Source organism: Ursus maritimus, unplaced genomic scaffold (genome assembly GCF_017311325.1).
Source record: "Ursus maritimus isolate PB19 unplaced genomic scaffold, ASM1731132v1 scaffold_11, whole genome shotgun sequence".
Classification (NCBI taxonomy): Eukaryota; Metazoa; Chordata; class Mammalia; order Carnivora; family Ursidae; genus Ursus; species Ursus maritimus.
This window is the reverse complement of record NW_024423453.1, coordinates 18,466,186-18,493,899: the sequence shown is the minus strand read 5'-3', so window position 1 is coordinate 18,493,899 and position 27,714 is coordinate 18,466,186. Positions and strand designations below refer to the sequence as shown.

The 27,714-nt window shown below is 34.3% G+C and overlaps 1 protein-coding gene across 1 annotated transcript in view; it reads right to left on the bottom strand.

The window, feature by feature from the left end:
• Nucleotides 1-27,714, bottom strand: part of FAT4 (FAT atypical cadherin 4) — a 165,021-nt gene that overhangs the window by 55,535 nt on the left and 81,772 nt on the right. Inside the window, 4 exon segments of the mRNA XM_040626292.1 lie at nt 15,715-15,889; nt 16,521-17,443; nt 23,215-23,565; nt 25,129-25,390. Coding sequence (XP_040482226.1) covers nt 15,715-15,889; nt 16,521-17,443; nt 23,215-23,565; nt 25,129-25,390 — 1,711 coding nt within the window.

Here is a 27,714-nt window from a genome sequence, read left to right as displayed (position 1 = left end):
ACCATGTGACTTGGATGTGATGATGTTTGCCACTGGCAAAAAGCTGGAAGATGTTGCTAGTAGCTGGACTGGTGCCACTCAGTGAGATGTGCTGGGACTTTGGACAATCTGGGTCCAGACAACAACACAAGACATGAGTTGGAGGAAAACGCCCATCTGTGAGGGACCTTAGTTATTTGCCAGTTGATGTTTGTGGGGCATTTGGAGACAACAATCTTGTCAGAGATTTTGAATTTCTCACAAGGGTCATGTTAAAGCTAACTAAATATCTTCAGGGGTATTAATGATGACCAATGTTTGTCCTAAATCTCATGTGTGTTTAATTATATATAATTTGGTGAAATGGAAGTTGAATATCTGCATCATGTTAAGATCTCTTCCACTGCTTACATTGAAAAAACATAACCGGAGGATATCTGTGCTTTTATGTGGGCAAAAGAGGTTGTCATGGGAAGGCAAGTGTGTATACTATGATGAACTGAGAGAGGGAATAATTAAATCAAGGTCCTAGAAGCAAAGGATAGGAGGAGATGGAGAGCTCTTTCACATCTTTTACTGACATGGAACTCCACTCACCAAATTTCAGTCTCCTTATCTGTAAAATGGGAATAATAAGCATAGAATCTACCCCAAAGAAGTATTGAGGGAAATGTAACATGCTTAGCATAGTGACTGGCACATGGTTAAAATGCATTCTCCATTACTCCTTGTTCTTGTACTTGCTTTAGAAACAAGGAAAATGGAAAACTGACTTATAGAAGCTTCATTTTTAAATCTTACAGATTTCAATATCATAATTCTCAGGATTTCAGTTCCCCAACAAAACTTCTGAGTCAGTTCTATAATAATATTATTTAGGAAAACATTTGAGTCATCCTTTCCTTTTGATGATTCCTTTGTAGTATAACAATATGAGACACTTAGCTCTCAAAACTTTCATAGTTTTGTGGAGAACATGTTGATTAGAAATTTAAAAATAAAAAATTTGATAATTTACAGTGAGAGTTTAAAGAAGACCTACATATTTCTGGTAGGCACATTGCTCTCTAATCAACAATAAGTACTTAAACTTGTTAAGAAATAACCCAGTAACTGCCAACCAAAGGTTTTATCTTTGGTATTCTAAAGTGTCTGATGACACACATATGGAAAACCACATAAAATGATGACTAACTCATTTGGTTAGGAACATGTGATTTCTTCCTTTGTCTATAAACTACATAAATATTGTTGCTGATGTGTTTTCTGAATTAGTAAGCAAAAAGAGAAAAACATTGTTTATGCAGGAAAATATTCAGCAAGTTCAATCTCACTGTCTTCATACCAGAGAAGGTCTAATTTTCCAAAAGATTTTAAAAGCACACCAGTAACAACAGATGGTCCTGGCTTGAAAGTAGGCACATAGGTGGTTACATTTGGTTAGATTCTGTGGGTTATCCCACAACTAAAAGTCAAATCATCTGCCTTTAAATGCATTTACAACATCATTTTTCAAATTTAAATTTCTCTAAATAGAAACAATAGAGATCATATCAACATGGGGACTCTTCTCAAGCAAAGAATGATCCCCAGATTCTCCTTTTCTCCCCTTAGTCGCTGCCACAACCCACTTTATAAGTACTTAGGTTTCTCTTCCTATTTTCTTCATGAATTGATAGTGTGAACCACAATTTCTCATGGTCTCCCTTTCTTGTTGCCCCAAAGGATGTGAATGCAGTCTTATCTACTTTTTTCAATTTTACAAGGAAACCTTACAAACAAATTGTGCTAAATTTCTAAGTCTTTTACTGAGATTTAACTAACTCTAAACTTGAATTCTGCCTCCAATATATTTTATTTTTGTTCTTGGGAATGGGGCCTACCACCATACACCTAGATCCCACCTCATCCTTGTCTACTGATAGTGTGAGCTCTGGAAGTCATTGCCTCTCAACTTCANNNAGGAAGATGAAATCAGGAGAGAAACATGGAATCCCCTCTGACTGCAAATAAATCTCATTTCTACATCACTCATCTCAGATGAAAGACGCAAGTTTCCTAGTCATTGGCCCACACAAATCTTAGCACATCCTCTTATCTGCTAATTGAATGATGAAGTCATGTTTTCATTGTTGCTTTTCTGCATTTGCTAGTTTTTACACTCTACTTCTTAATTGTGTGAGGATGTGGTCTAGGGCCCTTATGTTCCTGTTTCCTAACATCTTTTTGTTATATCCCTTGTGAAGTGCTGCACAATGTTTACTATTACTTTATCTTTAGTCCAGAACTTTATGTTGACTCCAGGCTGATACATGCAACTGACTACCTGTTGTCTCCTCTTGCAAGTTGCCAAAAAAGCCTCAACATTAGTATGTCAAAAACTGATATATCAATTATTCTGTGTAAACTTAGCCCATACTTTTATCTGTAAATGGAAATATAAATGTATACATACATATATTTGTATATACATATTGTTGAACTCTTATTTGAAATCAGATATATATGGTATACATGGTGTGTGTGTGTGTGTATAGATCTTCTATTACGCATTTAATGTACAGATTCCATGAAGTAGGTATTGTTTAATTTTTTTATGAAAAATTTGAGACTCAAAGAATTTAAGCAATTTATTTGCGTTCAGTCATAGTAGAAAGAGAAAGCCAATCTTGAACTCTTAAAAAAATCTTTTTTTTAGTTTATTGGTCCAGATAAAACTATGCCATTCTTATTACAGATGTTTTACTCTGTATTATCATTACTATCAATATACTTCTGCCTTATCCCCTATTAAGTTATAAGATAATTGAGAGCAGGAATAATTTTATTTAATTCATCTTTATATAAACCCATAATGCATACCATTAGGACTTGTCCTCATTCTGTAGTCATTTCCTTTGATTCTTTATATGAAAATCTGGTCTAGTGACTGGCTGAAAGTTCAAAGAGCTGAATATTTCTAGAAATATACATGTGGGAATATAGGCCTTAGCCTAAGGCTGGGGTCAGAGAACAAGACTGCAGACAAAGGTCAAAGTTTTGGAGATAGTCTACTACTTATAAACAGAGGGTCCCAATTAATCCTGAGTCCCAGGAGAAGACTCAGAATACCAGGGGCCAATGTTTAGTTTGAAAAGATCTGATAATGATGAATTATATAGGCAGTGGCGTAATAGGGCAAGATTTTTCAATTTCATCTGGGATTGATTTATGAAAAACGGATGCAATCAAAAAGAAGAGGCAGGATGTAATGACACAGACTCCTGGTAGCTGATGGGGGGCCAAGGAAAAGGTTTGAAGTTACAAATGAAATAAAAAATTAGGTCTCAGAAATTTACAACTGTAGAGGCTAGGAGGTGCAGTGGACATTTGAAATATAATTTTAAGTCAGAAGATATAGGGAACTTCAAATTTCATTTTGTAAAATTTTATATATTGTGTATATACATATTCATCTGTATCAATATGTATATATGTATGTATATTTACATACAAATGTAAAATAAACATGGATAAATTGATAGAAACCTGGAATTTTTAGAGCAAATGGCAAACAATGCACATGATCCTGAAAAGCATTTTTAAAACTGTGTGAAAATAAATCACAAACACGGAGAAAGAATGTTCACAGCTTAATCTTCTGATAATCCATGCTACTGTGGGTTGTTCCAATGCTTTGTCTGAGTCATATTCCATATTTTTTAATTTGGGAAATTATTAAGTAAGTTAAGTAAGTAGTAAGCCTTTAACACTGGTGGCTTAATAAGCTCATATATATTAAGATAAAGTTCAAGATAATTTATAATAAGATTTTTAAAAAGAAAAAAGTTTCAGGCAACTGCTCTATCAGAAAATACATCTTTAGTAAGTGTAACAAATGAATCTAAATGAGTAATTAAAGTTCAAACTGCAGGCAGATTACATTTTTTATGTTAGCCCTTATAAATTAAACATACTTTTGTGAAACATGAAAAACTATTCCACAGAAATAAAATTTTTGCCTAACTGAAATCTGGTGCTTTGCAACAAAGCCGATTTCATTCTTGACATCAAACATTTGGTGAATGGGTCCTCTGACTGGGTGTGTATTTGGTGTAGTAAAGTATTAGCTTCTTTTTTTCTTTCCCATGAAGTAAACATGGTTTTCTCACAGTTCGTAAGCCATCCACTGAAAACGTACTGAATCTCAGCCATTCTATATTAACATTGGAACTTCTATGGTTAGATTTAAATTTGAATTCAGCAAATGTATAAAGCAAATAAGTATGGAGCATGTAAATATGACTGGAAGTTTAATATTGTAGAAATTACATTTTATAGTATAATTTATTACTGCTAATTAGTTCTACAAATACATTATCATGTAGGTATATGTATGCATAGATAACACCTGATTTTTAAATTATCTCTGCAGGAATCTTTATCAAAAACACTGTAGTTCCTTGATAAATTCTTATACTAAATAGAGATGATAAGTAAAACTAAAGCGACCATTTAATAATATTATGAAAATGATATGGAAAAGTTGTACAACCATGTGAATGTACTTAATGCTGTCGAACTGTACACTTAAAAACAATTAAGATGGTAATTATGTTATATATATATATATAGCCACAATTTAAAAAATTTTTAAAGTAATATATAATGTTAATAAAATATTTTATTCTGCACAAAACATCTGTCTTGAGGAATTACTCTTTAAAGGATATTTTTAAAAATTCTCAAAAAAAAAAACCAATCCTCAACACCTGTTGAAATTCTGAAACACCAAAGGCTGTCTTCAAATGCTAAACACAACCTTCCTCCTTCCTACTTAGTGAAAATATTGAATTACATATTTATGAAATAACTATCAAAATAGGCTACAAAACGGTTATGTTTTAACAAGATAAAATTAAAGGACTTTTGAAGAGAAAAAAAACCTAACAATAAGATCAAGTTAATTTTTATGATATTTAGCATTTATCTTTTAAGTAACATAAACATTTTCCTTTACAAAACAGTTTATTTCCATTTCAACATTGGTTCCTTTGTCTACTTATATTTATAGCTTATTTGAGTAAATGAAGTGTAGACTGAAATTATTTTATTAAATTTTAATTCTATGCAACAGAATGACAATTCTAGCTCTTATTTAACAGAATTTCAGAGGTTAAATCATCTGTTTTTGTATTGTATCTCATGAATATATAAATGAAATTCTACATAGGAAGATTTTTTCCTATTAAAGAGTAGCTGATTTAAAGAAAAGTATGTAAATAAATAATTTATAATAATACTTATGTCACTAACAGATATGGTACAAAATCTTACTAGAAATAAGAGGAAGTAAAATAATCATCAGTTATCAACTTTGGAAATAAATTCTCATCTAGGACAAGTATTTTGTTACAGTAACCTTATTTGGCCCAAAATGGAGTCATTCATGCTAAGCCTCCCATCAGCAACCCAGAACTTAACTAAGTTTCTGTGTTTGGGGGTTCTCCCAGAAACAGAGGCCTAGGTCAACCAACCAGCACTTGCCTCTTCAGAACAAATTACCTCAGCTGACTCCAAGTCTTCCTTATGCTCTGTATAGGGAAAGTGACCTTGCTTTAATCAGTCAGCAAATGCCAGTATAATGTCCTTGCTCCTGCTCACCTGGTCTATATGAATCTCATGTCTTATACAGATCTGTGAAGGTTCTTTCTATTAGATTGGATACTGCTTGATTCATGAATTATTGAATAAAAGCTTACTAGATCAGTAAAATGTTTCTGGAAAGATTTTCGTTCAACAACTCAAATGGAAATAACCAAAACTGCCTTAGACTAAATATAGAAGCAAGTTAAATGCAATTAATTTTTAGTAATTGAAGATAATTCTGGCTCTATCTGATTTATGGAATCACTGGTGCCTTATGGAAAGTTTTACAGCAATTTTCATTATTAAAAATGTTCATCATAACAGACAAGACAACCTCTTCTCCAACATTTTCCCACAAATAATGTTGACAAAATGCCATCTTTCTGGAACATTTAAAAAACAACTATCTTCAGATGTAATATGTCATATTCCACATTTCTGACCTCTCTTTTGATTATAGAGCCATTTGCAATGCAATGACTGTCTCAACTAAACAACGTGACAGATAGCATGAATTCAAATGTCATCATATCTTCACCAAGAAAATAAAGCATGGTGACTAGCCCTTTTAGCTTTTAGAATCAACTTTTGCAAAAGCATCATGTTTCCCCTCCATTAAAAAGTAATTTTCTATCCCTGCATAAGAATGAAGTTTAGTCCTTCTTTCAGTCAGATGATAAATGCCCTTAATTAGAAATGCTAATAACTGAACTTTTCCCCTCAGACCTATTAGTTATGCTGACACATAGACGCTTCATAACTAAGCTTTTTGGCCAAATCTACATCCAGAGTATCTCTATATCCCTTTTATATATTAGACTAAGAACAGATAAAGAATAATGTATTTAATTTGTGTACTGATTAATTTCCCACCCCCAAATTAAATGCAAACATGCGCGCACACAGCCCAACTGACTCATTGTATGTATATGTCCGTTTATATCATACATATTGTATATTCTTAGTAAAATATATTACACTTGTTTTGCACTTTATAAAACCTATAGATACACATTTCTTGATTTGATGAGAATATCAATACTTTGATTTCAAATTTACGAATATTCTTATTTTGCAAGCTGTTTTAATGGCTGAAAACCACAAGTTGTTTTTTTTATAAACCAATTTTTTTAAGTGTAAAAATAACATTTAATCCAAAGAGAAGAAATTTTTATGAACATGGTCTATACAAAACATATCACAAGTAGACAAGCTAATATGTAGCAAGCAGTGAGTAATGGTCAAGAAACGTTCTCCCTGCCCAGGTTTACCAGTTTTGAATCCTGTTTTCACTGAAAAACAGCTGCATGCTTAAGCCAAGTTGCTTACCTTCTTTGATACTCAGGGTTTTTGTTTTTCTTTTAATTCATAAAACTGGAATAAAAGTATCTATTTTACAGGGTTGTAATGAGATTAAATGAGACAATATAGTACAAATTCTGGCCCATACAAGCACTCAGAAAGCACAGAATGGATAGCACCTAAAGTTTGTGACTTTCCACGGTGTCTCTACACCAATGTCTTCCCTGAGAACTAAACTTCTAAATCTATCTACCCGACATCTCCACTGTTTATCTCATATTGAAAATATAACATATCCAAAAAATAATTCTTGATAATTTATCTTAAAATTCTTCTCTCTCCCCATCTCCAAATTTCCAAGGCAAATATTCTAGGACTCCTGTTTGACTCATCTCTTTTCCAAACTTCCTGCACCTCCAATCTCATTATCAAGTCCCACTGGCTCAATCTTTAAAATGGATAGGATAGTTCATTCCTTCAGCCCACCTCCACACTGTCACCTAATTTCAAACACTGTTATCTCTTTCAGGGATTGCTGTCATGGTCTTTTAAACACCATCTCTACTTCTGCTCTTGTTCTTCACCACTATCACAAAGCCAGATCTCTTCTCCACAGCACCAGATCTTTCCAAAGCCCCCAGTCACTCCCTATCCAAAATCTTAACAAGGCTTCACTTCGCTCTTTGAATAAAATTAAAGTTCTTTACCCCGCCCTAAAACATTTATGTGATCTAGCTTCTACTTTCCTCATCCTCCAAGACTTTCTCTTTTTCACTCTAGTCCAGCCATCCAGGACCTTCTGCTGTTCTTTGGGTATGGTCAGCTCGATCTCTGCCTTAAGGCTGTTTCATCTGCAAGCAACTGCAAGCAACCTAGATCTTCCATTTCACTTTCCTGACTATACGATCAAAAATAGTACCTCCAGTTCCTCCCTCTCTTACCACTTAACCTGCTCTATTTAACTTCATAACATCTCATATCACTCCTGGTCTGTGTATTATATTTTGTTTTTTGTTTATCTTTGAGAACAGAAATTTTCACTTTTCACCATTGTATCTCCAGTACCTAGAAGAGCTGGAAGAGACTGCTGCACAAATATTTTCTGACAAAACAACACTGAGGTATTTGTTACACATTAATGTAGTCCATAAAAGCAGAAGTGTCTCATTGACTATACTCAGAATTCACTTATAAGGTCTATTAAATCAACTTCATGGTTTGATTTTAATAAATGCAAAATGACAACGGCAGGGATAATTGGTAATATTACCATCTTCTACCTGGAAAGCCTAATGAATTTTTTTATATCTTCTCCCACTTAGCAATTTAACTTGAACAATGGCTAAATTTAAGCCTATTTTGAAAAGATCAATATTGAAATTACTGATTCTAATTAATTTGACTTCACTTAAACATATTTTGAAACATTAATTTATTTGGAAAAAATAACAGTTAAACGTTTTGCTCATTAGAAGGTTACAATGAACAGCATATAAGAAGAGAAGCTTTCCAAAAATTGCATTTTTGGAAATCTATGTTATTCAGAGAGTCAGCAGATCCTGCTTCAAAAATACAGTATATGTGAGCAAGAACTCAGTTGAAAGGCAGAAATCCTAGATATTTTTCTTGACTCTGTCACTCTTGGTCTTCAAGCTCTGGCAAACTGCCTATTTTTCCAGGCCTCAATTTTCTTATCTCAAATATAAAGAAAATGGACTGGCTCATTTCCAAGAAGTCTTCTGGCTATAAAATTATCAGTTTAAGTCAGGTTTCTCTAATTTGGAAGTTTTTCATATACAGTTCTTTTTCAAAATCCTTCCATATTACACACTGAATTATAACTAACATCCCCCTATTGTCATATCACCATGTTTTGCTGCTTTCTCACATACTAATGCAGTTCCCTGAAAAAGCATTCGCAGATATTAATGATTCACAGATTCTAAATATACTGGTGAGGGCAGAAGATCATCTAATTTAAAAAATATATATATCAAAGAGACCTGAAAAATTACTTGTATAGATGTATATCTATTGGGATGGTTTATCTAAACACCAAAATTTCCATAACAAAACTCAAAACAAGTGACTCTTTTCATATTACATTTATGTGAAGAGTCATAGGCTGTTATTATTAAGCCATGTGAAGCTAAATACCATACGTATGATATAGTTTTTATAGCTAAAAAGGTGCTTTGGGTATTTGAGAGATAAGGAAGGCTCACCCTTTTTTGTTTGGGGAAGGCCACATACAGAAAAACTGCCAAATGGTAACACTGCAAAGGTACCTGGTTCCATCTTCGGCAGATTTTTAAGTAGTGAATCAAATTAAGAAAAGGTAGGTGGCACAGCACAGAGTAGGACAAGTCCTACCTAGAAACATCTAACAGATAACAGAATTGAATAAGATCCAGAAGGTTCAGGGGAAAGTCATGAGAACATAGCTGAAACAGTATTTTAAGTATTTGAAACTGAATTAAAGCCATAAAATGCTTCAGTGGGTCCTTACATATGACCGCAATTCATCACAGCACACTAAACACTCCAGAGCCTTAAACACTTGTGCTGTTTTTCAAAGAAGAGGTCAATTTGAATGACCACAACCAATGTAGCAAAAACTTCTGGAATTTCAGCCATGAATTTCAAAAGATTGGCACTTTTCCTTATGATAGGTCCTTTGAAAAATCTGCAAGTGATAAATATACAACAATAAACTAAAAGTATGGTAAATAAATACGAAATAACAGTTGCATATTAAAATAACAGAATGGTGGTTAATTGGTTACTAATGATCATTTTTCACTCATTAAATCAGTTTTTCATTCAACAAATTTTATTAAGCACCTGTTATATCACGGGTTCTGTTCCGTAATTCATTTCTTAACAAGACTTAGGAAATTTCCATTCTACTGGAAAAATGATAGTTACTGATGGGGTAAACAAAATGCACACACTCATGTATTATTTATAAGTATATAGTTTCAGACAATAATTAGTGCTAAGACAAAATCACAACAAGGTAAAGTGATAGAGAGTGACACTGGAGAGAGGGGATTACATTAGACTGGTGGTCAGATAAATCGTTTCCGAGAGGTTGACAACTCACCTAGATATAACAACAAAATGACCAAGACATGAATGTGTTTGTCCTTAAAAAAAAAAAAAGTCAGCTCTACAGTAAAACACTCCAGATAAAGAGAAGTACATGTGCACAGGGGAAAGGCAGTACAAGGTTGGTGTTTTTAAATTAAAAGAGGCCAGATTAACCAGCATTAGCAATTTGCAATAAAAGTTTGACAACTACTTTCCAGAAGCAAGTCACTGGATTGGTGGCATTTGCTGATTTCTGTGTGGCAAATACTTCCACACTGGATGATTTCAACCCATCGACACGATGACACTGAATGCAGAGCTGGGAGGTGACCACGGCTGAGCCTGCCCACTGCACGAGGGCAGGCGCCTGGTGAAGGAGGCAGTGGGTGGGAAGGGATGAGGTCAGATAGGTGGACAGAGGCCGGGTCATTTAATGCCATGTGTCAACGGTGAGAAATTCAGGCTTCATTCTTAGAAACCACTGAAGGGTTTTTAAGCAAGCGATGGGGCATGATGATTTAATTTATAGTTCCAAAGTTCATGAGCTGCTTGCTGAAGAATGTACTTTGGGGAGGAAAGTTAGGCCGTTAGGGAGTTACTCTCTCCCTGGTTTAGACCAAAGTGGTGGTAGTAGAAATGAAGAAAGTGGATAAATTTAGGACATTTTTTTAAGGCAGAGTCTGCTTGTGAATGGACTTGTTCAATGTGGGGTACAGAGAAAGAGGAACAAAGAATGATAACAACAATTGGGAAATTGTGGACATAGAGCAATTTATGGAGGGAAGCGAGGTGGTTAGAGGCAAAAAGCTTTATTTGGCCTTACTGCTTAAGCTGTCCAGCAAACATGATGACTAATATTAAAAGCTAAAGTAAGTCGATCTCTTATTTATTTCTGCCAGAAAGCTTTTTGTGTAGAAATCAGTATACTCATTTTATCAATATGAACATGAGGGTAACTTACCCAAGTTTATGTAGCTAGGAAATGGCAGAGGTGAGATTTGAACCTCAGCTTAACTACACAGCTAGGTATTTACCTCAGGATATACTTTCATTTTGCAAATTAATTCTCTGAATTAATGTTTTAAGTGTATTGCTCTGGGTTCCCTGACAATTCTGTGCAACTTGCTATATTAAAATCATTTTATTTATTGCACATATGAGACAATGATAAGGAAAACTCTTGTAAGGAAGGCTACTTGGGACTAGAATGCCAAACTATGTGAAGGTAACGAACTGCTCTAGAGTCAGTTGCCCTCTTACAAGGAACCACATAGCGATGGGCTCTGTGCAGGACTTCCATTACTGCGCCAAGTTGACGCTTCAGCTTCAAAGAGTTTGTACTTGCGGGGCATCTGGGTGGCTCAGTCGGTTAGGCGTCTGCCTTCAGTTCAGGTCATGATTTTGGGGTCCTGGGATTGAGCCCCACACACCAGGCTCCCTGCTCAGCGGGGAGTCTGCGTCTCTCTCTGCCTCAGCCTCTCCCCTCTACTCATACTCTCTCTCTCTCAAACAAATAGAATCTTTAAAAAAAAAAGTTTGTACTTGGTACAGTACATATTTCTGGAAAAAAATAACAGTAAGGAATACAGAATGAAGGGGTATATTTGCATGTTTAATTATAGTTAAATAAAGTATTATTTTTAACTGAGTTATAGTCTCAACTCTACCCATTAAACTACCATTTAATAATTTGATCCTCTAGGGAAAAAATGAGGTAGAATTATTATACTCTGTTCTGGTTTTGTTATTTAACAACGTAACCTTCAGCCCCGCATACATGTGATGGTGTGGCTGTAGCTCATTTTAAGTAGCAGACAGGACCAGTTAGAGAATTTCCAGATGTGCTACTTGATAGCTGTGCTGTCAGTAAGTAAAAATATAATAAGAGTGGCTAATATTTTCTCCAAAAAAATACTCAAAGACCTAACAGTTTGCTGATAAAAAAATAAGATAAAATAAAAATGAATAAATAAACCCTGCTTCTTCAATTATCGCCGTATTGCTGGAGTTGACCCACCTTTGGTCTGCCATCAGGTAAGAATTTTTAAAAAGCAAAGGAAAAGTGATTTGTGACCTAGAATAAAACCGTCAAACTTTTTTTCTTATTTAGAATACTTTGATATGTTCCTGGTCCTTAGAAAGCTGCAAATTTGAGAATACCATGGCATCTGGGATCTAAGAGCTGCCCTGTTTTTCCGAATTTTCTCACGTCACCTACCAATTTCACTTTTAAATCAAAGCAGTGAATCTGTATTTTAAATCCTATGTCAGAAACTTCATTGTTGGAATGCTGGATTAAATGGCGGATACTGCAGCCTGGTATCTCCAACTCACATTCTCCCGTAAAAGTGGTTTATTGTGATACCCGGGGTAGGCAAAGGAATTGAACATAAAGTCTAGTTTCAATGACTTTAAAATAATTAAGCCCCTTCTACATGATCTATATTGATCTTCAGACACCTAACTGAATACTTCTCCATTAGCCTCGGACACATCAGGCCATTTCAGGGCAACTCAAAAAATAAAAATAAAAAAACATTCCCATAAAAAGCTGTGCTTTGGGACAAAGTTCAATCCATTCTCTAATTTCCAAGGCTGCCAAAACGCTGAATCTCATTTGTGCCTCCCACCATGCTCCCTAACACCGTATTTAAGGGTCTGAATGACAAGCTTCCAAATACCTTAATTTTACTGATAATCTGAATTTCCATAACTCATAACTCTCTTATCTCAGTATTGGGCAGAATCAACACACACCTGGTCTTCACATTTCTCATTTAATGGCAATAATCAGTCATAGAAATTAGAGTTATACTTCTATTATTTGTCCTTGCATTAAGAATCCTAGGTCCCTAATTTTCCTCGGGCTCAAGGCTCGTGGCTCCAGAAACTCACACGGTCTGGTTCCCTGGAACCAGGACTTGGTTCCTGCACAGTCTGCAACATTTAGAACAATGTTCTATTTTATCTCCTCCTCATGAAATTTCCTCCTAACAGGCTCATTCGCTCATGTCTATTAGAAGAAAACACTTTTTGCTTTATCATTTCAAGTTTTCTTTTTATCTTTTCCTCATGGAATGTCTCCTCCATATTGTCATTTTAGTGAAGAGTGAGCACAAGCTGGGGAAATGGCAGGCCGAGGGAGAGGCAGGCTCCCTGCTGAGCAAGAAGCCCAATGCAGGGCTCCATCCCAGGACTCTGGGATCATGACCTGAGCCGAAGGCAGATGCTTAACTGACTGAGCCACCCAGGCATCACTTGAACAAGTATTTAACCCCTCTGAGTTTGGATTTACTCTAAGTAAAGTAAAAATAACATTAAGTCTCTGAGATGATAAAGAAAAGTGATGTGTAGAAATGGGTTAATGTCTGTAAAACCTGGTATACTGCACAACACATATGGCCAAATATCAAAAACAAACAAACAAAAAACACAACATTCCCTTTCTCTTCACAATATCTTTCACCCCTTGACCGCATAGACACACAAAAATAATTTAAATTCTCAGAATTATGTGGTTGAAAACAGGCATTCTTGTCTACATGGTCACATTCCTTCTCTGCCATGCCTTTTGACTTAGAATGTTCCAAAGCACAAATCCTCTGATGGAGAACTTGTAGGCTGTGCCTGCCCATCCCAAGTCACCCTGCACTGCACCCCTAACTCTTACAATCACATCCTGCTTCCCACCCGGGGATGACCTCCATGTGACACCTTCTGAGCAGCAAGTTTTATAGTGACTGATGCCTTAGCCAACTAGATTTCCTGTCCTGGTTTCTCCTCCCCCACTTCACCTCCACAAAAGATAGGTTTTCATGCATGCCTAGAACTGACCACACGTTTTCAGTACTAACTGGAGAGGGAAGCTAAGACTGGAATGTTTTAGTAACAAAACCTTAGTTCTAAATATCTGACTACCAGCTTCTACTCAGTTTTATCCTCTCTTCTTTCCAGGCAGCTCTTGAAATACTGGATTGATGTGAGCAATGTGGTAGTGGCTGCATTTTTTTACATGGGGATGCTTACATTTTGTGCCTACTAACCATGAGCACAATACTGACTACACACATAAGAAAACATGTTTCAGATCAACTTGGCTTAAGCTTTATGTGGTTACCACACCACAGTCTGTTTATCATTCCTCGGAATTTTATAGTTTGCATTAAACCTAACATGGTCATTCACACATATTAAAAAAAATACAGAGAATATTGTTTTCTCTGTAGGTCTCAGATAATTACACTCCAAAAAGTAAATAGCAAATAATATACAAGAGACTCCTCAATAATCAGCAGCACTATCATTTGAATACTGAACATAAATCGATCATTACATCAAAATGTCCTGCTCTTTCATAAGCGGAGACAATATATTGTATACTCCAGAACTGGTCATATATAACAAAAATATTAATAAATTATGTTCATCAAAAACATTTCAACAACAGTAAAAACAGCTCATTTGTAAACTCACAATTGTTCTTTTGTATCAGTATCCACACATCTACATATCGATATAAATATATATCATATTCATGAATATATATATATATATAAACACACACATACACATACATAACTTTAAGCATTTAAGGTTCCAACAAATGTGCCTTGGCTTAAAACAGTTTCAACAAATTTTTAAAAACTATGTCAACATTATCAAATTCTTTAATACTTAAATAGTAAGTTGTGACTATGTTTTTTAAAGATTTATGTATTTATTTGAGGGGGAGGGCAAAGAGAGAGGGAGAGAGAAACCCAAACAGACTCCACACTGAGCGTGGAGCCTGACATCAGGCTTGATCTCATGGAAACCAAGAGTTGGACGTTTAACCGATTGTGCCACTCAAGTGCCCCAAGTTGTGACTATTATTATAAATGAATATAGGACGATGTTTCATAATTCATTAATACTCCTAGAAATCAATTAAATCAATCAATGAATAAATTAATTTATTCAATCATTTATTCAACAAATAATTAAGCAATCCATACTTTCTTCATGTCCTAAAGTTTCTTTGAGAAATTTTTAATTATTTCAATTTTGAATTAGAAGTTTCAGTATTTATAGAGTCAATATATGCAAAACAAAATAATGGTATATCTTTTTTTAATAGATTATATTTTATACTACCTGCTATACAATTTTACATAATTACTACTTCCAGACACGAAAAGCTAGCTAACGTATATTGTTTTTCATTATTTCTATCATAGTCCATTACACTGCTAACTCAATGAGAATGCTGGGCTCTCACTGTTACTCTTTTTTGGAGCTCTGTGGGGCTTCATCAAATGTCTATTACAGCTGCTTATAAAACCTAGAGTACTAATGAAGTAAAACTCTGGACCCACTCTATTATCTCCACGACCAGTTAGAACTTCTCATCTGAATGTTTTCAAAGCCTAAAATACTCGAAACACCTCGTAGTTCAAGTGGTAGAGTTATCAGGTCATGCTCAAAGGTACTCACGTGGCTTGCTGGGCAAGGACGCATTTTGTCTTATAGGAATAGAGCTCTGTACTCAAGCCCTTAGCACTTACATATTTATACACAAATTTCATAAAGTGATATATGTGCTATAAATCATGTAGATATAATCAGAGTTCTAAGGATTAGCACATTTCAACAAATATTTAATTTCATGGTAGACAGATATACTTTCATTTATTTATATTGTGAAGAGATTCTTCACAACCAGACAAGATTTACCTGAATCTGTAGCTGTGATCATCAAGACAAAATGCTCCTTTGTCTCGCGGTCCAAACTCTGTATTACTCGAAGTTCTCCACTAGCTGAGAGAGTAAAAGCATTGTCTTCATTACCACCAAGGAGAACGTATGAGAGTTTGCTGTTAGAACCTTGATCATCATCTCTTGCCACCACCTATAGGAGAAAACAAGACATGCCAGGAATGTGAGTAAAACTAATACAATGTCTACCGCAAAGTAAAATGTACCATTAAAAATAATGAGGTAGACTCATGTACCAATATTAAAAGGTTCCAGAGACATATTTCTAGGTTTCAAGTAAAAAATAAAAATGGTACATGGTAAGCATGTACTATTTGTGTAAAAATATGTATAAATCAAAGGATAGTATTTTTGGAAGGTTTCGCAAAAATTTTTGACAGCAGTTTCATCTAGGTAGTTGGATTTGTAAAAAGGGAAATGAGAACAATGTAACAAAGTTTTCAAACTTTTATATCATTTTATTTTCTCACTATGTTTAAATATTACTGTTTTACTGAAACGAAATTCAAAATACACAAATATGTAAATGTGTGCAACATGAGTACACACAGAAGAACATAACTGAAATACAACATTTCAATCTCTGAAGAGATCAATAGGTACTTAGGTATAATTTCCATAAACCTTTCTTTTTCAGGGTTTGCTATATCTGCAGTTAAGCATTTATGTAGAGAATGATGAAGAGGTGGGTGTAGGAGAGGGTGGACTTTTAAATTAGATGTCTTACAGTGAACACAATATCTGTTTAATTTAAATATACTGACCTGAAGAATTGTCCTGGGCAGTGTCCCTAAATTCTCAGGGACATTTACAGAATATGGAGACAGCTCAAACATGGGAACAAAATCATTAATATCCAGTAGAACAATGCTGACAGTGGAGGTGTCAGTTCTTGGGGTACTGCCCCGATCTGCGGCCTGAACAGTTAAAGAGTAAGTAGGAGTTTTTTCTCTATCCAAAGGCTTAGCCACAGTGATGGCACCTGTGACAGAGTCGATCCGAAATTCCTGATTGGCATTACCATCAACAATGCCATAGCGAACCTGTCCATTTGTACCTTCGTCTCCATCTGCTGCATATACTTGTATTATATCTGTTCCAGTAAGTGTGTTCTCGTTAATCTCCACTTTATACAAGGCCTGCACAAAAACAGGGTTGTTGTCATTGATGTCAAGTACCATAACTACGACCTCTGTAGATGAAGAGAGAGCTGGTTGACCTTTGTCTGTAGCCACCACTGTCAGAGTGTAATTAGAAACCTCTTCTCTATCCAGTTCTCCGGTGAGCCTCACTTCACCATCAATGGTCCCAATACTGAACTTGTTTCCCAAAGGGTTCAGCAAGGTGTACTCAATATAGCTGTTTGGGCCACTGTCTGGGTCCGTTGCTTGAGCTTTGAAAACAATAGTATCAATAGGTGTGTTTTCTGGAATGTATGTCAACTTAGGGGAAAGAAATGTTGGTGGGTTATCATTTACATCCAACAAAATAATGGAGACGTGGGCAGTGCTTGTGAACCTGGAGGCCGGAAGCATTGGCAGGTCATGCACCTGAACAACCAGGTTGTAGAAGGACTGACTTTCCCGATCCAAACTTTTAAGGACTTTCAGTACACCATTCTTGTCCACTGTAAACTGACCGAGGCTATCACCTGAAGCAATGCTATAAGCCAACTGGGAGTTGATGCCTGAAATGGAAGGGAAGAAAGTTATATTTTCTTGAATGTATGCTGACTACAGACTAAGTTGCACCAAAATATCTGACATAAAACTTTGCATATTTGATATATGATGCCCCAAACACGCCTTACGGATGATTTAGCTGCAGTTAATTTTTTACATACACATAATTCCTTGCCTGTTAACTTTGGATGTGAAAAGATGTTTACAATTGGCGAACAAATGATCTATATACTGCTTGCTATTTACTACGATGTTGAAATGTGAAATTACAAACATAAAGAGGAGAAAAATATTCCAGGGAGCAGATATTTTTCTGTACATTTCCTTATTTCTGTCACACAGCTCCTGAGAGTTCAACATTAACAGTGCCACACTCTATACTGTTAGCCAAACATTTAGAACTTCAGTAATTTATTGAGGCTGACACCAATTTTCAGAGAAGGGTAATAAAATTTTCTGATGTATGGCATTAGTCATGGGTGTTTTAAGTCTACTTTTACATTCCTTGTCAGAACCAATAAATACTTTTTAATTCTTATTAAGCATCTGGCTAATGGCCTTTGTGAAAATAATTCTCTCTCAAATTTTATTATGTACATTTAATGTGTTTTAAAAGTATTCTTTGAAGAAAACGTTAGCAGTAAAATTATACATAAAAGGCTGCAAATATAAATACTCACACTTTTATTTGGCTATATTTAGATACTATTTTATCTATTTTTCCTAGGAACATGTGTCACTTTTTAATTGTAAAAAAATAATACATAATCTCTCATTTCAAAAAATGATTGCAGAGAATATTCTAAAAAAAATGAGTGGAGAGTAGATTGGCCAATCGATTTTAGTAAATAATTAAAAGTCAATACCACATAACTGGTGAAAACAGAAAGAAAAGTGATTTCTTGCCCCAAAATGGTGTTTTCTTCACTTGTGCATAATGCCATGTACATTTTTATGTCTTACAATAAAGATGTTGGGACACTGTAGAATATTATAAGTGTTGCTAAGAAATATATTGTGCCTCTAGATAATTCATTCTTAATAAAGATTTTATACTCTGAGATTTTATGCTAGGGAAAATCTGTTGAGTTACATTAATTGCTTACAAATAGCTCCTGTATTTCTGAAGTTAATTTAAACTATTCAGGCACCAGGGATGCCTGGCTGACTCAGTAGAGCATGTGACTCTTGATCTCGAGGTTGTGAGTTTGAGCCCAACACTGGGTATAAAGATTACTTAGAAATAAAATCTTTAAAAAAAATCTTTTTAAGTAAATTACTTAGGTTTACTAAATCAGAAATGATGTCCACTCTGTGCCAAGAGTCTTCTACAACAATTTAATCACTCTTTTTCTCTTTTTTCCTTGCAAAATACTCTTTCTCAGGATTATATAACTACTTGAGTTAGCTTTTACCTTTTCTTGAAACTTGTCAGGTTCCTTACAAAGGCAAGTTTGAGTAGAGTAATGGGATTTTCTTTTCTACTAGGTAAGGCTTGCCGGCTCTTTTTTAAAAAAAAGCTAAAATTACTATTTTCCTGTGATTTTATGGTTCCTATCTAATATCTTTTGTCTATATGTTGATACAGAGAAGGGATATTCATGAAAATAAGTTTCAGACACTGGTTTATTCACAAAAATTTCTAAGATAAACGAGGATTGAGTAGATCTTTGAAAAGGTCGGATTTTCCCCCTCATGATGAGTTGTGGCTTTTCACCTTTATAGTTTATTTAAAATTATTCACAAGTGAACAAAGCAGGGTAAAGTTCAGAATAATTAGGACTCTGAAGATCAGGAAAAATATGAATACATAAAGCTAATGGAGGCCACGGGCCAATTTACCAGCAGGAGATAAAGAGGATTTTAAGATCTGGATTGAACAAGGTCAACAGCCTACTTCAACCTTTGACTTAAAATTCCACAGGAATGAGGGAAGAAAAAGTTCCATCAACTGATGAAAGGAAAAGTTTCATCAATTGGTGCAACTAATGGAAATTTTATATAGATGACATATAGGGATATATATATTACATATATATATTATATTTGTTTATATATTACAAATATATATATATTACATATATATATATATATTCCTAGAAAGAAACTTAATTTAAATCTATATTTTTATATGTTTTTAAGTCACATTACTAAGGAAATTTTCTGCATTTTTTTATGGCTAAATCCATCAGTAAATATTAGATTCCTATTCTTTGAGGCATAAACTCAGATCCAATTATTACTGAGAAAAAGTTATGAAAACATCTGGATAAAATAATACCAGCAAGCAGAGATATAAAATTTAGTTCTGTGAAAGCATATAAAATCTTTCATGCCCAAGATCAAAAGAAATTAGAAAAACTGACAAAATTACACATGCTTACGAAGTGATGACCTAGCATTTCTACATAAATCAATTGGAATGCAAGCAATTAAAGCAAGGATCTGAACACCCTCTGTCCACAGTGTTTGCTACTTCCTGAGTAAACAACTAAATTTCAGAGGCAAAAAGAGAACATGATACCAAGACTTTATAGTCTCCTTGTAAACAGCAGAGCAGCCTCTTTTTTAAGGGAAAAGTTTGGTGGGGTAGGTGGGTGGGATAAGCAATAAGTATTAAACCTTAACAAGACTTATGAAAAAAGGAAAATTTGATTTTATATTGAAATTCAAAATGACAGATATAGATATTAGATACCATTACAATGAACTCATGATAACAATCATCTTCGAGAAAATATACATATGAATATAACAACTATTGCACAAAATACTGCCACACCATCGAAGAAACAACTCTCATCTCAGGAACTTCGTGAATCCTTACTGTTGCAATTACCCGCCACAAAAGCCGCCTGTATTTACTTTACTGTAAAGAAAAGGACTTCTCATTTCTGACAAATCTAAGTAACTTTGGGCATGTGCTCTACACTTGGGAAAGAGATGTGGATAGATAGAAACTCAAAAGCAAGAAACAGTACATACATCATTTTAAAATTCTGTAATCTACCCATAAGCATTGGGATTTCAGTTGAGTGGTGTTTTATAGCCCACCAGGTCTTTAAATTTAAAACTGTTCATATTTCTAACCATTGTATTCAATGTTCTGAAAGTGGTTTAGTCACATGGTTCCTTCTGGCAGTTTTATTGTGTGTGTGTGGTTGTGTTGGGTTTTTTGGTTTTTTTTAATTTCAGTCTCAGGAATAATTTGGTTCCAGGAAATATAGCACATAACTATAGGTGTACAGTTCTGTTATGAAATGTGTGTATTTATTCATAGTCTGTAAACGTTGTCAAATTATACTATGATGAGCTAGCATTTGTCAACTTATCACACAGCTGTAACACAAGGAACTGCTTCAGACAGCATTCATCTTTATGAAGCAGTTCCAACAAGGTCATCAAGTCATTGGAATATGAAACTCCTTTCATTTGAATGACCTGCAATTGTACTAAGCATGGACAGGTGAACTTATTATTCAGCATCATTACCATTGCATTATTCTCAGAACACTCTATGACTCCCAATATTTTGAAGAGCATACAAATTTGTTTCTAGAATAATAACATAATAATAATTATCAAAGCCAGTATATTTCCATGAAGTTCAGTTTATAATAGTCTGCCTCAGTATAATACTTTTTACACTGTATACAGGGAAGCCTTGAGATTAATACATACACTATTTGTCTTGTGAAAATAGTTAAGATATTTGACCTATTCTTATTAAAAGATTCTGAACCTCAAATTTTATGTTGAACTCTGAAAGAATCCAGATATAGGGAATAGAAAATAGTAACTTTATTTTTATATAAAATTTTTTCAGATGATAATATTCCCTCAGCAGGAACCTTTTGATCAGAGATTAAGATGAATTTGTTATTTTTTATAGATGTCTAAATAATACTGTTTGTGAAATACTTTGAGAAATATTCAGTGTGACCGAGTTGGCAATTTTAAACAAACAAGGTTACCCTTGTACAGTCTTATCATTACCCTTGAAATTCAGAAAGAATAGGAACCATGTTCTATATTTTACGTCAAGGTACAGGAAATTACACTGATAAAAGTATTCAAAACTAAAACAATGGGAAAATGTAGCTTGACACTTTTTACCCAACACAAACACAATTAAAGAAAAAAAATGCATGAAAAGTAAGTAGAAGTCAATGGTTAATGTGTGTCTGTGCGTATCTGTGTGTGGAATATTCCAGCAGGTTTTCACAAAGAAAGTTTCTTATTTGCTATATTTCAGTTCCCAATAATTGAAGGTATGAGGATAAATAAAATTTAGTCCAGAGGAGCACGCAATCCTATGAAACAATGGTCTCTCTCTAATGCATAATAAATAAATCACAAAGAAACATGGCAGAAAATTCTTCACTACACATAACTCAGGACCAGTCACAAGGACAAATAAGATATTCATATCCAGGGAGCAGATAAACTAATTAAGGTTATAATAGAGAAATCAGTTCCCAAAATAGAGATTAAGCTCTATTGTATACAGAGTCTAATTGAGCTGAGCTGGGCTGACGTACATGAAACGGTGAGCAATGTTCTTAGGCCAAGACTGGTTATATACTAAATATGCCACTAATTTTGATTATTCTTATTAATATTATTAGCAACAATAGTAGTACTAGTATTACAGATACTGCTATTTTTGATATATTCCTGTGACCAGTATCAACTAAAAGGGGAAAACTTCAAAATGCACTTAATGAGTTCTAAAGAAAGTATTTCCAATTTTCTGAATTGAAACATACATAAAATGCTGTGCTTTTTGCCTCTCCTATCTTTCTCAGGGACACTTGTAGACAATCCTGAAAGGAAACTAAGTATAGAAGAGAATGTTGCGATAGGATGGTATTCCAAAATTACTTCAATCATTCATCCAAGTCAGTAAGAATCAGGAAATTCTAAATTAAGGTTGATATGCTTATGTCACTAGGCATATCCTCAGGCTAGAAACCTATTTCCTCTTTGAAGTTCTGTCCCTTGTTTTCTCAAGCGATAGGACATTCAACTCATCCAATAAAAGGGGAAACAAGGTATTAACTTTCCAAACAGCTCAGTTAAAGACTGATAATCTGCACAATGTTATCTCTAGCGCTGTATTATCCGTTATGTGTATTTACAAACACATCTTAGAAGAAAGGCCAGGAGAGTTATATTTTATTTCATTTCATTTTTTGAGAGATATATTTTAAAAGAAAGTTTGTCAAACGCTTTTGCAATAAATGAAATCAAACACACGTGAAGGGTAGATTTAAGGAAAAATCTCAACTTGATTATATAGCATAAATTAAAGAGATCTGAGACTGTCCTTTGAATCAAAGCATGAAAGCTTGCTAGGATATTATTAAAACTTTTCAGTCAGCAATATAAAATTAATTATGCATTCTTAAGTATTTTTTAAGATGTTGGTTTTCCTTTTGCTTCCAAATTTTAACCTTTTTATGTTAAAATAATATATGCAAACAAATATTTTTATTAATCTGACAAAAGACTAGGAAAAAAGCTGTTTTATGACCTCTACATTATTAAGCTGTGGTACTGTAAAAAAGGAAGATAAAGTTTATAAAATGATAACAGTGCATGCTATGTAACTATTATAAATAAGAATTTAACTGATAAAGCACTTAATTTCAATCGTCTATAGTTAAATCATAAATCTGTCCCTCTATGTGACAACTGAACACAGTAAATAAATATAATATAAATCTGAGGACATTTTTAATAAATTTTTAAGTGTATAAAATAAAGTACATACCATCGTCTGCGTCGGTAACATTAAACACAAGAACAGTAGATCCTAGAGGTAGATTCTCCATTAGAGATGTGCTATATGAACTTAAGCTAAAAATAGGTGGGTTATCATTTACATCTAGTACATTAAAGTAAACCCTAATGGTGGTAAATTGTCCCCCACCATCTTCAGCTCGAACAGTGAGGATATAATATTGCTGTGCTTCATAATCTAATACTCGAGTCAAATTAAAGACTCCAGTAACTGGATTCAGGAAAAATATGCCATCTTCATCATCTTCATTCACAATATATGTTATTTCTCCATTCACACCAGAGTCATCATCTGTGGCTAAAATAGCTGCTACCAAAGAACCTATCAAAAAATAAATTAATAGTCTAAAATTAATGGGATAAGGATATTACTAAGAGAATATATACAGACACCAAAAAATTTTATTTGTACGGTAAAATATTTTAACTAGAGAATCACTATGAAAATATAGTGAACATGACATTCTGCAGATTTCTATATTAACACTGATACCAACCTTCCCAAATATTAGCAAAACATATAACATATTAAATACTCAGTAAATTTTATGTTGCAGTGTAAATTTTGTGGAGAAATAATACTTCTGACACTATTTTTCTGCCTGGCACTACTAATTCACGAACATATTGGTGATTGCAGTGAAAATATATTGGGGCCCATTGCTAGTATCAGGAACTAGGGGTCCCCAGCAATAACACAGACTTATGCTCAGGGGATATCACTCGATAGCTCATGTGGTCATTGTTAAAATTAAGGCAGAAATAAATGTGATGATAATTTCATGAAGGACTTGCACAACTCATGGTGCGGAGTGAAGGGGAAAGCTGCAGTGAGAAGTAGTCTATAAATATTTAATTTCTTTGTCAAATGAGTTTCCGTAACATATGCCTTATTACGCAAAATCATTCCAAATGTAATTCGGAATAAAATTTCAATTTTAGATAAGAATTTCCAATAATGGAAATGAAGCATACACACACCAGAAATATGGATCGTTAGTACTCACACTCAACAATCACAACATAATATGCTCGAAGAGGCAAGCTGACAATTCAGGATTGAGATTCTACTAACACTTATTGAGTGCATGCTAATTCCTAAGCCCCATGTTAGCTACGGTATATATGATGTAGTCTCTAAATAATGATATATTCTCTAAATTAACCTTTATCCTAATTCTAACAGGAATTATTGTTTCCATTTTACAGAAGGTAAAATTGAAGCTAAGAGTAATGAATTAACTTGTCCCAGGCCACACAGGTTCTAAGTGTTAGAGCTAGTATTTACAGATTTTCATGAGCTTTTCTTTCTGCTTTGTCTACATAGCACTATAATCATATTAGACATTTAAAAATATCCATTTATTTTAATTTTCGTAACCAATTAAAATATGTTAAAAATAAAGATGCAGTCCTGTCTTGCAAATGCATTTCTGAAGTACATTGATTGAGAATGGATGCAGAGGTAGCAAAGTACAGCATGTTATATGACCAGTTTTTTAGAAGTCAGCATTTAGCAATGATATTAACACATACAATTTTAAATGGGCTGTAAAATATCACAGAGTAAAAAGTGGAAAAACAGTATCAAAACTGTTGTTGCCAGAAAAATTAACAACTCATCACAAATACTTTCAGAAACAGAAATATTTGTAATTGGTAATCAGATGAATTGCTAACCTCATTTGCTCTCAAAAGTCTAGCAATTCGTTTGGGAACCGTATCAACGATGGTTAATTAACAGACTAAAATACCTAGCACATATATTTTTATACCTAGTAGCATATGGTAAACTCTAGTCACTAATTAAGAGCAGACAAAACATGGTCCATAATTGTAGTCAAAAGTGATCTTTGCAAAACATACTTAAGAGTGTGCCACCTACCTGGGGTTGTGTCTTCTGGAATGTCAAAAGAGTACACAGGTCTGGAGAACTTGGGTGTGTGGTCATTCACATCACTGACAGTGATATTAATTCTCATATCTGAGGACTGAAGACCATCATCTGCCCGAACCAGCAAAGAATATTTGGAACGGCGTTCCCTGTCCAACCGCTTGGTCGCTATCAGATCTCCAGATTCAGGGTCAATGCGGAAACTGTCATCAGCTCCACTAATGATAGTGTACGTGACCAGAGCATTTGCACCCTGAGAAAAAGACCCGTATCTGAATTGTTAGAAGTAGAAGAGTTAAGGGCACCATTCCTTATGTTGAGTATGTATTTGACAAAATGAGGCTTTGGGCTTTACTTTGTAAGATATTAAAAGATTTCAAAAGATAACAAACCAAAGTAGTATATTACATCGTCTTTCACCACTCATCCATTAAATAACATGGAAAATCTCAGCTGTCAGTATTAGCTATATATTTTTTTAACTCATAAAATATACACATAGAAAGGAGTCAAGCTGTTGCTACAGAAAATACAAATGACACTACTACTATCAACCACATAACCAGCTAACGGGTGGCTCTGTGCCAGGCACTGTGACAGCACTATGTATGCCTCCTCTCACTTCACTTCGCAACTTCATGAGTGCCATCTCACAAATGAAGACACTGGGTTCCGAGATGCTGGTTAACTTACACATAGTCACACTGCAAGTATGATTTCAAACCCAAGTCTGCCTGACTCTGAGCTCATGGTCCTTCTGATTCAGCAGGACAAGGTCATTAAATGAGGCAAGTGCTAAATGGAGGAGGCTTGCAACAAGCACTGTAAGAACTAAGGAGAGAAATGGATTGTTTTGAGTTGATTTCTTTAGGGAAGATAATAAAGGAGAGTGTATATGGAGCCGAATTGGGGTTTGTAGAATTTTTTTTTTTTTTTAAAGCAAAGACTAAGGAAACATTTGAGATTAAGCAAAATGCAGAGGGAAAGAGAATGGTATGTCTGGCTTACTCACTGTTAAACAGTTTGTTAGAGTGGACAGTTTAAATGAAGACTAGAAGAAAAAGGTCAATCTAAAATGTTAGGTTATGGGTATATTTTGAGAATCTCAAATGCAACACAGACTGCCTTGAATTTTATGGCCGAGAAAATACTAATCTTGTTTTAATTAGAAGCAGTCTCTCAAGGATCTTGATAACGTAGGAGAGGAACTGGAGTAGGGAGAGGCCAGAGAAGGTAGAGTGAGTAGAGTTTGGCCCCAGGAGGCTAGGGCTTCGGTTCCTCAAGGTGAAACTTTCTACAATCTGTATTCTTTGTACGTTCCAAGTCCATGTTCTGTTAAATGAAAGCAGCGGTGATTTCTTGTTTTCTTAGATCTTTGAGCTGTGGCCCTCAAAATTTTGAAGTCTAAACTAGAAAGTTGGCAGAGGACACAGAAAGGTTGAGAAAAACAGAACATTCTTTAAGCGTTTACTAAGTGCCCAATGCTGTCTAAGCATATCACTTCATGGGCACTAATTGAGGTTAAAGTTTCAAGAAAGAGTAGATCTTAGCAAAGTCAAAAAAAAAAAAGAAATTTAGAAGAATTAAAAGTAAAGAACCCATCTGGATTTGATCATGAGGAATGCTAACCTCATAGTATTTTAAAATACATTACATATTTTTTATTTTAAAATATATTTGATAATGTAGTATTTTAAAATATATTATACATTAAATATATTATAAACCTGACAGTCCAATGTTAAAATTACAAGCAGTTTGATTTGGATATTTCTTAATTATGTATATTATAATTAAAATTTTGAGTTAAATGTTATACACTGCACTCGTTGATATCTGGTGCTTTTGGGGTTGAATCTCTGCTCCACCACTTGTTAATTGTGTGTCCTTGGGCCTTACATTTAGCCTCTATGAGCTGATGTTTCTTTATCAGGCAATCAGGACTATAACATTATCTACCACATAGGGCTGTTGTAGAGATTAAATGAGTTCATACATGTAAAAAACCTAGAATGATCCTTCAGAAAGTATATGACAATGTTAGCTGTTATTTTTACTCCTGTTTTTATGTAATGGGTTAAGTGCATTTGATGAGAGATGCCTGTATATGAATACTTGAAATCAAAATACAGCTGAGTTGCTATATATCCCAGGAAAAATATGTTTTCTGATTTCCTATCGTATGTAATTGTTGCGTTTTGACACTGAGGTATAATTAGTGTTGGAATTGTTGACTTCAAAAAATTACCTTTTGACTTAAATATACTTACACAAAATAAGTATAATTTTTACAATTATTAACCTCTAGAAATTTATTTATCAAAATAACCAGGCTAAGAACTGTCAAGAAAGATACTGGGAAGAACATAAATTTAGGATGTATAGGACTATACGGCTGGCATGCCAAGACATTTGGCACCCACAGTTTCCATACTTTTCCTTCATAGATTAGATATGTTTTATCCTTCATGGTCAAACACATAAGGGTATGATTTCTAACAGTCAAAGGCAGAAATACTCTTTCAAAATATATGTGTAGTGGCATTTGCTATATTTTTGTACTGCATTCTCTAAGCC